The sequence below is a fragment of the Leptidea sinapis genome, chromosome 4 (assembly GCF_905404315.1).
Source record: "Leptidea sinapis chromosome 4, ilLepSina1.1, whole genome shotgun sequence".
NCBI classification, from domain to species: Eukaryota; Metazoa; Arthropoda; class Insecta; order Lepidoptera; family Pieridae; genus Leptidea; species Leptidea sinapis.
The window spans coordinates 11,461,516-11,475,288 of NC_066268.1; the positions used below are offsets into that span (position 1 = coordinate 11,461,516).

Sequence of the window (13,773 nt, forward strand, 5' to 3'; positions counted from 1 at the left end):
ACCTATAATAAAAAATATAAAACATTAAAATCCAACTGATGACGGCTACACAAAATAAGCTACGCTGTTGCCCGTCGTATTGCCATTTAAAGTGAAAGGTACTCTTCTTAGTGAGAATGCAACTTTTATCGATTGATTTTCATCTGCTACTTGTTATCAGACCTAGATAAGACTTATAAAACGTGTTTATTCGCATTATTATTAAAATTAATTGGTTGACATTTGATCAGTACTGCATAGCGCCGTCCCATTATCCTGCATCACATCCCAATTGCGCGGGCGCAGTCGCCGCCGCTCTGTGCTCGGTGCTACCGCTCGCTCTTCACCCACCTGGTACGTCCCTTTAAACAGAACAAACATAATTATCTGTCATTCATTAATTGGCCATTTTTTGAAACAAATTAATACATTTATCATTGTTACATAGTGCATGATCTCCTCCGTGATCGGCTTTCAAAAGCTCCCGATAATTCGGCAACCCACGATCGAGGACTTTGATACAGTGCCGTATATTGAAGTTCATGTTACGGGTGATTTCCCTTAAGCTACTTTTTAAGTTTACTTTTATGTAGTACTTGCTTTAAGTAATAAACGCAAACGGATGCTTACATGCAGACCTCATAGCAAAATGTCATAACAAGTCAAATCATAGTAATTTTTTCTGCTCCGGTGTATTCTTTTGTACCAAAACTATTACCTTCATTGTCCCCTTTACCTGATTATGGGGTAGAAGTCGCGACTTGGTTTACGCTTTAAAAAAAAACATTTATTTGTGTGCCCTTATAGCGATCTACTTGGTAAAGCTTCTAATGAAAGCAATAGTTGTATCATAAAAAATACCACGTAAATAAATAAACTAACAAATAACCCGACAGCCAAGGTCCAGTATCACACCATTCCTTTTTTAAACTTATTGAAATTTATTACGTAGCAAACTTTTTGAAATTTTTTCTATTTAATCTAAATGCAATCTCACCATTGAATGGAATGTTATTTAAGTTTTAAGTGTTTGAATTAATTTGCACGAATCTGTTATCCAAAAATATAAGCCCAATTTTCTACAATTTCCTAAGCTACTCCTTTAAACATAATGTCATCTGCCACTAGAAGCCCCGTAATTACGTCCAGTCGAGATAAGACATGTGGGATGTTAACTGAACAGTTTTTAGTATTTTTATTATGATTGCATATATCGTTTAATATTAAAAGGATATTATATATAATGGTCGGATGGTATAAATGACGAGATTAAGCTTTCACCGCCACTTCTATATACTGAACTATGTATTTGGTAATGTTTAAATGAATGTACAGTATTTGATAAAAAATAGTAGATGTTAAAATAAAATCTGATATATAAAATTCTCGTGTCATGGTGTTAAACTTTGAACTCCTCCGAAATGGCTTGACTGATTCTCATGAAATTTTGAGTGCATATTGGGTAGGTCTGAGAATCGGACAACATCTATTTTTCATCCCCCTAAATGTTAACGTTGTGGACCACACGAAATTTTTATTTTGTTATTTTTTTGACATTTTTTTTTAAATTTGTTTGATTATGAGTCAGCATTAAAAAATACATACAACTTCAAATTTTCACAAATCTACGATCAACAGTTACTTTTGTATCGCGATTTTAATATCGGCAATACAACGTTTGCTGGGTCAGCTAGTTGCTTATAATAATGTTTCGCACCTAATATTATGCCTTACTCTTAATTTTCGGTTGAGATTCAACCTTATATGATCTAATAGCAATTATTATTAGATTCTTTTTTACGCTTTAATTCAAATTCAAATTCAAATTCAAATATTTTTATTCAAAATAGGATGTGAAATCACTTATTGAAAGTCAAAAAAAAAACTACCACCCATTCCAAATTGAATGCCTCAGGCCTGAGAAGAATGGGCGCAACAAACTCAGCGGGCTTTTTTTTCATCAAAAGTATGTTTTACAATTAAAGTAACATTGTACAATTAAACTTATTATTTAATAGTCTGAGGGCGGTCGCTCCATTCCCAATCTGTGGTATCATTAAGAAAGTCATTTATGTTATAGTAACCTTTACCACACAAACGTTTTTTAACAATTCTTTTGAATAAAGTAACACCTTTGTTTTGAACATTTTCTGGGATCTTGTTGTAAAAGCATATACATCGCCCCACAAAAGACTTACTAACTCGACTAAGCCGAGTAGTAGGCATCATGAGTTTATGTCTGTTCCTGGTGTTAACATTATGGTTATGACAGTTTCTGGCAAATTCACTTATGTGCCTATGAACATACATTACTTTATCAAGAATATATGTAATGTAGCATGAACTGTATGTACCTTCCCCGAGATGTCTGATTTACTTGAAAATTGCACACGTTAAGAACAATGACAGTACAATAGAACATTGATTATTAGTATAATATTAGAAAACTTTTGCAAATATTTATTTGTGATTTTAGTATTGTGAATTATCACACAAAAACGTTCCTTACTAACCAAATATCCCCAACACTTTCCAGATATACTCCTAATATTGCTTATTTTTTTTATATTATATACAAAACTATAGTATATTTATTATTCAAACAAAACAAATCTTATAACTATATTTACAATACTACGACTACATAAAATTAAAACTATCATTACGTGGAAGCATACAAAGAATACTGGCAGCATTACCGCGTTGGATAGCAAGGCTGATCCGTTGACCGAAATTTATTTGTACACAATAGTTGAAAAGACGCTCTTGAACACAGAGACACGCTCTCTCCTACATACATAAAAACACACACATTTTTCTAATTCTTTATTAAAGCGTTTTTCTCATAATTTCTTTTTTGATATCTTTTTAGTCGCTGTGTAAAAGTAAATTTCTGGTGACCAGTAACATAGGTATTTTATTACCTACCAAAGGCACCAGCGATCCACAATCAAAAAATTTTGTGTCCCCTGTATATGCACTTAGATAAGTTTGGTTGTCCGTGAGAAATAAAGACACATTGTTGTAATACGCACGTCATATTTAGAAATATGGACGTTTTTTGTTATAGATAACCTGAATCATCCAAGATGACGGTGAAGAAGCGACCGTCAGACCTGACCAGCTTGGAGCGGTTCAATATGTACTACAGGGTGAAGGAGGAGCCCCTGACCAAGGGGCAGATGATAAAGAGATTCATTTGGAACCCGAAGACGCGGCAGTTCTGCGGACGCAGCGGAGCAAGCTGGTGTAAGTTTCAAAAGGCATTTATTTTCTCAAAACTGATTCCTTTAGAATTCTTTTTGATGTCATTTTTAATATACTAGATACTACTACCGCTTCGGAAACAAATCGCGTTTTGAAAGAGAAGATGCGACACGAGAAACTCTCCTAGCATTCTTTTTTTTGCACTCTTTTTAATAAAATATACAATATTTTACTGTCATTGCTATTGCTAAATAAAAATCACAACCTAGTCCCAGGCTGTCCAATCACTTAGATATGCAGCTATGTAGTAGTTGAATTTACGACAAAGCCATTTTTTAATAAAACATTTAAATTTATTTATAGATAATGCCTGAACAGTGGCTGAGATTTTATTATAGAAGTGTTTTTCATTTACCCTTAAAGCTATTGTTCTGTTATTAGTTATTGTTATTTGTTGTATTGGTATGTATCTTATGAAGCCTACTAGAATTATGAACAAGCAATCCATTATTTCTAGTGTTATAATAATGAAAATTACTATTAAGAGCAAAATGGTGACGATTTTTGTGAACGTATATAAAATTTTCATAAATGTCCTAACATTGAACAGTCACAATATTTATTTCTTTATTTTTTTTTAAGAGACTGTCTATAACCAATCTGATATTTAGCACGAACAGCCCTATTTTGCAGAACGAACTCTATATCAATATCAGCAGCATGACCCCACAGCAGAAGATCTTTGTGCTCTCAAATCTGCATATGAATATTTATCTCTCGAAGTAATTGAAATCGTTTCACGCAGAGCTGTTCGAATTATTGGAGATCCTATTATAGATCGAGTTGTTCTCAGAGATCCGCAATTGCTTGGCGTTGCGTGTTGACTTCGTTTCATTGTGTGTTTTCTACCACATGGGGATTATTTTGAACAGCTGTTAACCATGATCCCTACCTCCGAATTTGTAATGTTTTCCCAAACGCATCATAGCAAAAAAAAACTTTTCTAAATAAGTAAATAAGTTTCCATAACAATTATGTTCTGTTTTACATATTTGATAGTAGTTTGTGCCATTGCCAGATCAGAGAGATACGTTTTCGTACACAGTAAATATAGATACTAAATATAATAAGAGAGTCAAACCAGAGTTTGTAGAATCAAACACTTTTGTGTAAAGGAGGATAGTCACAGACCCCAAATTCATACATGAGTCACTCGGGCCCACTATTATCGATTAAAGAGTCGCCTTTTACTAGTTACGACTGCCTCGTGGAGTGTCGAGATACCCTGGCAGGATGTAGCAATGATGTTAATTCTGCGCCGGCGCAGCTTCCGTCCACGGTGCCGTCTTGTGATCCTACAGACATCAGCTTATTAACTTACGGCACTATGGGCTGTTACCTTTGTTTTAGTATACATAAAACACCATAAAATACTGTGGAAACGATCACAGGTCATGTTTTACCAAAATAATTAACTGAGCTAACATAACTACTACATTTACCTGGATAATGATTAATGGAAATTAAGACGGATAAATAATTTTTTTTCTTAATCTTTAATACCTGGTAAACTTAACCATTTGAGTTCTAGTTTTTTTTGTTTAAACATTAGATAAAAGTTGTAATTTTATTTCAAATTATTTACATATGACTTAATAATTAATAACACTATTTATATGAAAAATAATCTAATAAAATTAATTAATTACAAATAGTATGTATTATTAAGAACACCGTCGGCAGGTAAGTTGCCCATGAAGCTGGCAACGTTACCTCTTTGTATAGCCAAACTTATCCTTTGACAGAGATACGTACCAGATCTTTGGTCACCTGTTAAATCCTTTAGACGCCTAGATAACTAGTTATAGTTCTAGTTTACAAAATTTATAATATTATCTGACCCGTCAGTCGTTATTCTGTTCATAATAAAAAAAACTCTTTGTGGTGGAATTTCGTAACGTTCTCAGCTGACCTCAACTCGGCGAAAGGAATATTCCTAACAAATTTCAAGTCTCTACGCATCAGTACATATCATCATACTGATGTATGTATCGTGTCTGACAGAGATTGCAAATCGGTAAATACAGACCGTAGCTCACAATTGTAGCGATACTTTATCAAACTATTTATGTCATAGCATTGACTGTTTCTGACAATTTTTCGCTGTGCCTCAGAGTGTATTTGCATAAAACAACTGACTTAAAAACACTATTCCAAAACAATATATATAATATACACTAAAAAGAATAAAAATAATCTAATCTAATTAATAAATCTAATTCTAGTTACGATTATTGTTATTTTTGGAATCGGTGTCCTTCCGCCGCGACCCGCTCTCGCCTCCTCGCGACTCAAGTACATCTCACCTATATGTATGTAGTTACAAACCTATCTTGGATGACACCGACTCCGAAAATCACAATAATCGTAACTAGATTTAGATTTATTTATTAGATTGTATAAAAATACGCAATTCTTTTTATACTTTTGAGTGCATAATATATCTATTGTTTTGGAACTTTTTTTGATTCTTAGTGAATTTTAAGTACACTAACTAACAATTTGTCTAAATATGTGTAGAAATACTGAATGCAGCAGTAAGCGCTTTGCAAATGATTAAAGGCAGTTAGAAATTTTGCCGCAGATCGCAATTAATTACAAGTACCATTGATCATCATATTCGACTACGACAATTACTTGGCCATAACTATGCTATGGTAGATGACTTAAATATCCGGATACCATAAAAAAGATTAGGCCAAGTATCGTTAATTTGCTCCTAAGAATTGAAGAGTTCCGTTACTTTGCCATGGGTTCCGTAATCAGAACCTAACCAAACTATCTTTGAAGTATATCCTTTCGAATAAAAAAAGAATCATCGAGATCGGTTGGCGCGATATTGAGTTATTCGTAAATTTATCATCCACTTTACACCCACGCGTTAGAACAGGGACAGAATATTAATCTGTGCGCAGCGTCAGTAGGCCGTCGACTTAACAAAAGACTAGCGCATGCTAGCGAATTGTGAGTATATGCCACGGACCATAGAACAGAAAAAAGACCATGGACGGTGTGCAATCGCTAGATTAATTCGTTAGTTTTGAAGTATACTCCTGGATTATTACGTCACCGAGTGGCGGCCTGTCCCTATCACATCCCGCAGGTATAACAGTATATTAACGAGTTATCTATATATTACCACGATCTATATGTTTATGGTAATTAATATAGGTACTTTCTTCATTAATGTTTAACTGTGATGGTCTCCATATGTGCCGCTGCGGGGGCATTGTAGACAGCCTTGGTCACCACACATGGCTTATCTTGCCGCCGCAGTGCGGGCCGTGTCTCACGCCAAGCCGCCTTAAACGTCGTCTTGCGTCGGGCCTTTACTACCGTCAACGTGCCGGCTATCCTAGAGCCGAATGGAATTTCACGTGATGATGGTAAGAGGCCTGATGGAGTTGTGGAAAGCCACTGATGTGGGATGCGACTTGTGTGGACACGCTAGCCCCCTCTCATATTGAACATTCATCTAGAGCGGGAGGTGCAGCGGGGGAAACTGCCGAAAACCTAAAGCGGAGAAAAGATGCATCACTTGGTGATGGATACATATTTGTTCCCTTTGGGGTGGAGACGATGGGTCCTTCGGGTTCATCGGCACAAAAACTCATAAAAGAGCTATCCAGACGTCTAACCGATTTAACAGGTGACCCAAGATCTGGTACGTACCTCTGTCAATAGCTTCATGGGCACCTTACCTGCCGATAGCGTTCTTAATGATATTTACTATTTGTAATTAATTAATTTTGTTAGATTATTTAAGTTTTATTTTGTTATTTTTTATATAAATAGCGTTAAGTATTAATTATTAAGTCATATGTAAATAATTTGAAATATAATAAATAAATTAGCTAACTGTGATTTACAAACAGCACCTTAAAAAGATTATCACATAGAATAAACAGCTTAGAACAGTTTCAACAGCAACTTATGATATTATTATTTTTACATCTGATTACTGTTGATTTTTAATGTTTTAAATTTTATGTTTAGTTTAAGTAAGACTTTTCGTTACAGCGAAAATCCTTCTCTTTTACTTCATCTTCTACTCGGCGCTCGCGTTGTTGGTCGCGATATGCATGTGGACCTTCCTCTCCATGCTCGACATCCGACAGCCCCGCTGGCAGTTGGACCAGTCTATCATTGGTACTAACCCTGGGCTAGGCTTCCGACCCATGCCACCAGAGGTCGCCAGTAGCGTCATATGGTACAAGGGAAACGATCCCGGCAGCTATCAGTTTTGGGTCAAGGAGCTGTCTTCTTTTTTGAAAGGTGAGTGAAATATTTGACATATGGTTGTTTTATATATTAAATACTAGTAGCTAATACAAAAGTTTCTTTTTGCGAGTACTGCCAACGCAATTTGTATTTACTGACGTGATTTATAATATACTTTAGTTTGTTATTTTTATATTGGAAGGGTTGTTCACTTGAATACGAACAAATTTGCTGGTAGTTAAAATAATGGTAGCGGGGATGCCGTTGTGTATGTGTGGCTGGACCTGATAATATGACCTGACCTGATATCGAAGATAAGGACCAAGCTTCAGGGAATCGTAGCGGGACTCTTAATCTCTCTTTCTTAATTCTCGTTTTTATGTATCGTCATAGGATGTCGGCAAATTCTGGCTTTTTTAGCATTAACAGCAATTTTATTCTAACAGTGCGTGGCCGCTCCGATGCTCTATGGACTTTGATATAGGATGTGTTGATAGATATACCTATTTATGGTACGATTTACGAAAATATAACTGATATCTAGCTCTTAATGTGCCTTGAAAATTACCGACTGCCATTGTGCAAGGCGATCATCTGCAATACTGTTTTTTTTCAATACGCATTACGCATGTCGCCAAAATTCGCTTAAACTGAAATTTAGTTCAACCCATCCCTAGTCAATACTTAAAGATTTCAAAAATTGGCAATTCTTGAATGTCTTTTTATTGGCTCTGATTTATCCGAAAATACGCTTAAAATATTACAGTGATGATTCAAAAAGTGATTAGTTTATTTTTATAAGAGGGAGGGGTCAAACGGATGAGTGTCCCAACTGATGGAAAATGATAACTATGAATATCCGTAATTACTAGTATAAGCTTTCAGTAATAAAAAATATTGAAATTGACTGCACAATTTTATAGTAACTAATAATGATGGAGGCATTGGAAAAGATTATTGGCCAACTCAATAGGAGAAATAAATAAGAGAAGTTGCATGAAAGAATTGACGCGAGATAAAGAAGGGAAGAATGTCAGGCTTGTAAAATGAGACCCGATTCTCGCTCTATCTAGGAACAGATGGAGTTATTTTTATGTATGTATGTACAAAATTTATTGATGTGTAAATGATGCTCACTGGTTTAAAAGTAACTACGACTTAATTGTGATTAAAACGACTATAATTAACTAAATTTATATGACATCAAATCATCCTTTTTTTTCTGTATTCAGCGTCTTGGGAATCTGTCTTCCAACAATGACCCAATATGCTGACTGACTGAATATGATTGTATTTTGGGGTTGTATCTGGAGAGGCTTTTCCAGTGAGAAGTCTCTCAATCTTTGTCCACAAATCTTGCTGCTAGACCCTGAATACTCTGGCGTGTCAGCCTAGTGATTTTAAGGCTCCCAGGACCCTGAAGATGAGTAGCAAGTTTGTTTCTGTAGCTGTTAACTCATTCTTTAAAAAAAAATTGCAGCTTACAAACGAGACGGTAAAAAAACAAGTGCAGGCCAAAACATCCACAACTGTGACTTCAAACTACCGCCTCCCGCTGGCAAGGTTTGTGACGTTGACATCAGTGCGTGGGGACCCTGTGTTGAAGAGAAAAGCTTCGCGTACCACAAGTCCACACCCTGTGTGTTCCTCAAGCTGAACAAGATCTACGGATGGCAGCCGGCCTTCTACAACAGCTCAGAACATTTGCCATCAGCCATGCCTGAGGACTTGAAAGACCACATAAAAAATATGACAGCGTATGATAAGAACTATGTAAGTATTAAGATTATTCTTGATCTCTTATTTTGCATGTATATGTAAGTGGTAGCTGCCGGAAAGCCAAGCGCTGGATGTTATTTCGGTCAACGTATAGGCCTAGCTTTCAACGTGGAAATACTAGCAGTTTTGATGTAGGTAGTATTTATTAAGGCTTTAATTATTTGATATGAGATTTTTTGGTAGTATTTTACAATTTAGTAGTATTTTTATTTATAAGTTTAAACTTATATGAACTTTTGAAAAAAAGAGTTTATTCACAGCTTAACAACCTGCATAGTGAGAAGAATTTTATATCACTAAAATTGTCCGCCAAAAATTATTCAGCCATAAATTCCCATATCATATGAAAGTAAAAATAATAAGGGTTTAGTAATTTTACAATAATATAAATATCCCCTTACAGCTCAACATGGTGTGGGTTTCCTGCCAAGGTGAAAACCCAGCTGACCGAGAGAACATTGGACCTATCCAGTACCTCCCCTACAGGGGTTTCCCGGGGTATTACTTCCCATACAAGAATCAAGAAGGCTACCTCAGTCCACTAGTCGCTGTCCATTTGCAGAGACCAAAGAGTAAGTAACAGATATCCTTGCGAACCCGGCGAATAAAAAAGCATAGGCACTTTTCGGGCCCACGAGTTTAATTGAAGGTGATAAACACCAGTGACTCACAGCGTATGGTGCTATAAAACAGCAGAATGGGATAGGATGCGTTCTTTTTCCTGCACTGGTTATAGGATTATTCCTATTGACATGATCATTTTCATCGGCGAAAAAGTACTTAAGATTCCCATTAACTCTTCTTTTTTGGTTATACAACATTTATTCACTGTACGAGATAAAATTTTAAAATTTCCAGTATTATCTGGACTAGTATTAAAATCCCATTTTATGAAGATAATCATAAAGTCGATGAGATATCAATCCACTTACGATAACAACCGAATGGGTCTGTGCAAGGGGGATATTTTTAATGTATGTTCATAACATGTATATTAACACCAGGAATAGACATAAACTTATAATGCCTACTACTCGGCTACTTTCTTACTAGCTCTTGCAACAAGATCCCAGAAAATGTTCAAAACAAAAGTATTACGTTATTCAAAAGAATTGTTAGAAAAACGTTTGTGTGGTAAAGGTTACTACTCGTATAACATAAATGACTTTCTTAATGATACCACTGATTGAGAATGGAGTGACCGCCCTCAGGCTATTTATTAAATAATAAGTTTAATTGTACAATATTACTTTGTAAACATATTTTTTCGATGAAAAAAAAATCCGCCGAGTTTGTTGCGCCCGTTCTTCTCAGGTCTGAGGCATTCATTTTGGAATGGGTGGTAGTTTTTGACTTTCAGTAAGTGATGTCACATCCTATTTTGAATAAAAATATTTGAATTTGAACTTGTACATGTGCATAATACACTGGCCCGCAAAAATAAGTACCACACTTTTCAAATTAATTTTTTTTATTAACTTATAGAAGGTAGAGATTTAAGATTAAAAACGTGTTGTTGCAAATTATATAGGCTTTAATTCTTAGAAACTAAAATTATACATTCGTAACATTTTTAACTTAAAAAAGATAAAACAATGAAAATAGACATTTTTAGGTTTCGGAGCCGATGTTGGGGAATATTCTCCCATTCTTCTACCAGGGTGGTGGTCTGCGATTTATGACTAGCCTCCCAAGCTCATCCCAGGCGTGTTCAATCGGGTTGAGATCAGGACTTCTAGATGGCCAAGCCATCACGCTGATACCGACCTCCTGAATATACTATTGTACGATATGAGCCGTGTGTGGCCGGGCATTATCATGCATCAGCATCGATCCATCACCCATATTTGCTAAATACGGCCCTGCATACTCATTGAGAATCTCTTGAGCATATCTTTGCCCAGTGAGGGTGCCATTTTCTATAGCTACTAGCTCTGTGCGACCTTCTGAAGATATGCCAGCCCATACATACTGCCTCCACCGTATTGGACTCTTTCTGAGATGCAGGCTTGAAGGTATCGCTCACCAGGTCGCCTGTAAACACTTCGCCTTCCATCAGAAGTGTAAAGGGAGAATCGAGACTCATCTGCAAACAAAATTCTTGACCATTCTTCTTCATCCCACTGCATGTGTTCACGGGCGTATCGCAGTCTCGCTACTCGATGCTGTCTCTCGAGTTTTAGGCCACTCGCTGGTCTTCGGGGTTTCAAATTTGCTTCAGCAAGTCTTCTTCTCAGTGTACTGTCACTAATGTAGTCCCTCAGGGTCTGAAGTAGCTGTTGCTGGACTTCAACTGGACTTCGACTTTTGGTGGCGATTTCTTAACACAGTGGAAATAATATAACGAGATCGTTAAATAATATAACGAGATCGTTATATTATTGTGTTTGTTAGGTGTTAGGTGTTGTTGTTGTTTGTTAGGTGTACCAGTGCCCGAGAAGATTCTCGGACACTGGTACACCTGGGTCTGCCATTACAAGGTCTCCTTGATCTCCAGATGGTGTCCAGTCTCTTCGTACCTTCGCTTTACCTTCTGGACCGTTCGTACCGTCACGCCCACTATTCTTGCAGTGCGACGCATACTGATGCCTAGTTCCAGAAAAGTCATGATCCTAGAACATTCTTCAACTGAAAGAGGCAAGATAAATAAATGTTATGTGCTTTTTAGCATAAATTTTTAAAACAAGACCCATCGATCTTGAAAAAAATTTAAAACAGAAAGAAAAATGTGAATGGTAAAATTGTAATTCGGAAACGTCCACTTTGAAAAAGGAATGGTTTTGTTTTTGAAGTTTTTTTTTCAGCCAATTCTTAAAAGAAGGTTACCGACTATAAAGTTTTTATGTACAAAATTAAATTCTCTTGGAGTCTTTTTTATTTCGAAACTATATCTTGTGAACTTAAAACGTTATCCCAATTTTAAAAGTGTGATACTTACTTTTGAAGGCCAGTGTAGTATTATGTTGAAGCATTTTAAGGTGCGCATTCACAGATATACAGTTTGTCTCGACAACGATTTTTATAGACGTAATGTTTTTCCACGTTCGTTGGGGCGCCATGCGGCAATTGTTCTGCACTTCTTTCCGTTTTGGGTGGAAACAATACACAATTTTGTTTCGAGGATGAGCTCCGATTCTCAAGTGGATGTAATTACTGTATTTGTTGAAGTTTGTCTCTGTATAAAACAGCGCAAGTAGAAGATAATTAACCTAAAAAATTTACTGTTTTCACCAGAGGACTTTGCAGCGTGACGTCGTCTTCAGTGGATGCATTTATAAATCACGATGATGCCATTTACTTTGAACGGTGTTGGCAATTTTGCTTCACGATCGTTCCTTTCAACTTTGGCTGAGCGCTATTCCACTTGGCCACAGATGGCTTTCCATGTTTTACGCTACAACTTTGTCATTCACTGGTATATTTTAGCGCTGTACTAATTATTTTGCTTCTTGGAGCGGTCGTGTGTGAAAATTTTTTTTGTATTCTTGTAACTGTTGTTTTTTTTATGAAAATAAGAGACGAGACGATAGAGACGTTCAGCTGATGGTAACTGATACGCCCAGCCCATTACAATCCAGTGCCGCTCAGGACTATTGCAAAACCCAAACATTTTAAGCGACACTACAATTGCACTCGTTAAAATGAGACATAAGATGTTAAGTCTCATTTTCCCAGTAATTTCACTATCTACGGCGCCCTTCAGACCGAAACACAGTAATGTTCACACATTACTGCTTCACGGCAGAAATAAGCGCCGTTATGGTACCCATAATCTAGACGGCTTCCTGTGCAAAGGCAAAGCTGGTAAAAGATCTATAGAAAATTCGATAACATTTTAAGACAATTTCTGCAACTCTGCTCATCTCATCTTAATACTGTGATTTCAGCTGGAATGCTGATAAATATTGAATGCCGGGCGTGGGCTCACAACATCATGTACGACCGCCATGAGGGGATGGGATCTGTCCACATTGAGATCATGATCGAATAGAACATGATGTATGCTCCGTGCTACGACACTTGAAGTCTTACATTGTTTTGCGACCAAAGAAAACCATTGAATGGTATTGTAGTTATGAATCAATAAACTGTTTTGTTTAAAATAAAGTCTTTCAATTTATAACGAGTCATCAATACCTTACAGTCTTAAAAGTTAAAACTAAGTTAGAAAATTTGGTTATATTTTACGAAGAACCTATCAGATATGCTTTAGATATTCATTCAAATTTTATAACAATAGTACTGTAAGGAGCTGTTAGCAAATTATCTCACTAAGGTTAAAGGATCATATGTATTCAGGCTTTAAATCTGTGTAACGTTTCCCTGGTCAAAATGGTATAACCTTCTGGTAGCACACCCCCACTTTACATTGATTTTCAATAGTAGTAATATATTCGACGACCTGTATAGCCGAGTGGTTAGCGATCCTACCTACTAAGCTAGAGGTCCCGGGTTCGAATCCCGGTAGGTGCAAGCATTTATATGATGAATATGGATGTTTGTTTTCGAGTCATGGATGTTTAAATG

General features: G+C 36.3%; 1 protein-coding gene across 1 annotated transcript; it reads left to right on the plus strand.

Annotated features, from left to right (window-relative positions):
• The first annotated feature begins 228 nt into the window (after positions 1 to 228).
• LOC126980027 (sodium/potassium-transporting ATPase subunit beta-2-like) lies at positions 229 to 13,376 on the plus strand. Its single transcript, XM_050829656.1, has 6 exons — positions 229 to 333; positions 3,050 to 3,228; positions 7,267 to 7,521; positions 8,948 to 9,240; positions 9,650 to 9,818; positions 13,134 to 13,376. The coding sequence occupies exons 2-6, from the start codon at positions 3,069 to 3,071 to the stop codon at positions 13,235 to 13,237; spliced, it is 981 nt and encodes a 326-aa protein (XP_050685613.1). The 5' UTR covers positions 229 to 333; positions 3,050 to 3,068; the 3' UTR covers positions 13,238 to 13,376.
• Positions 13,377 to 13,773: the final 397 nt, after the last annotated feature.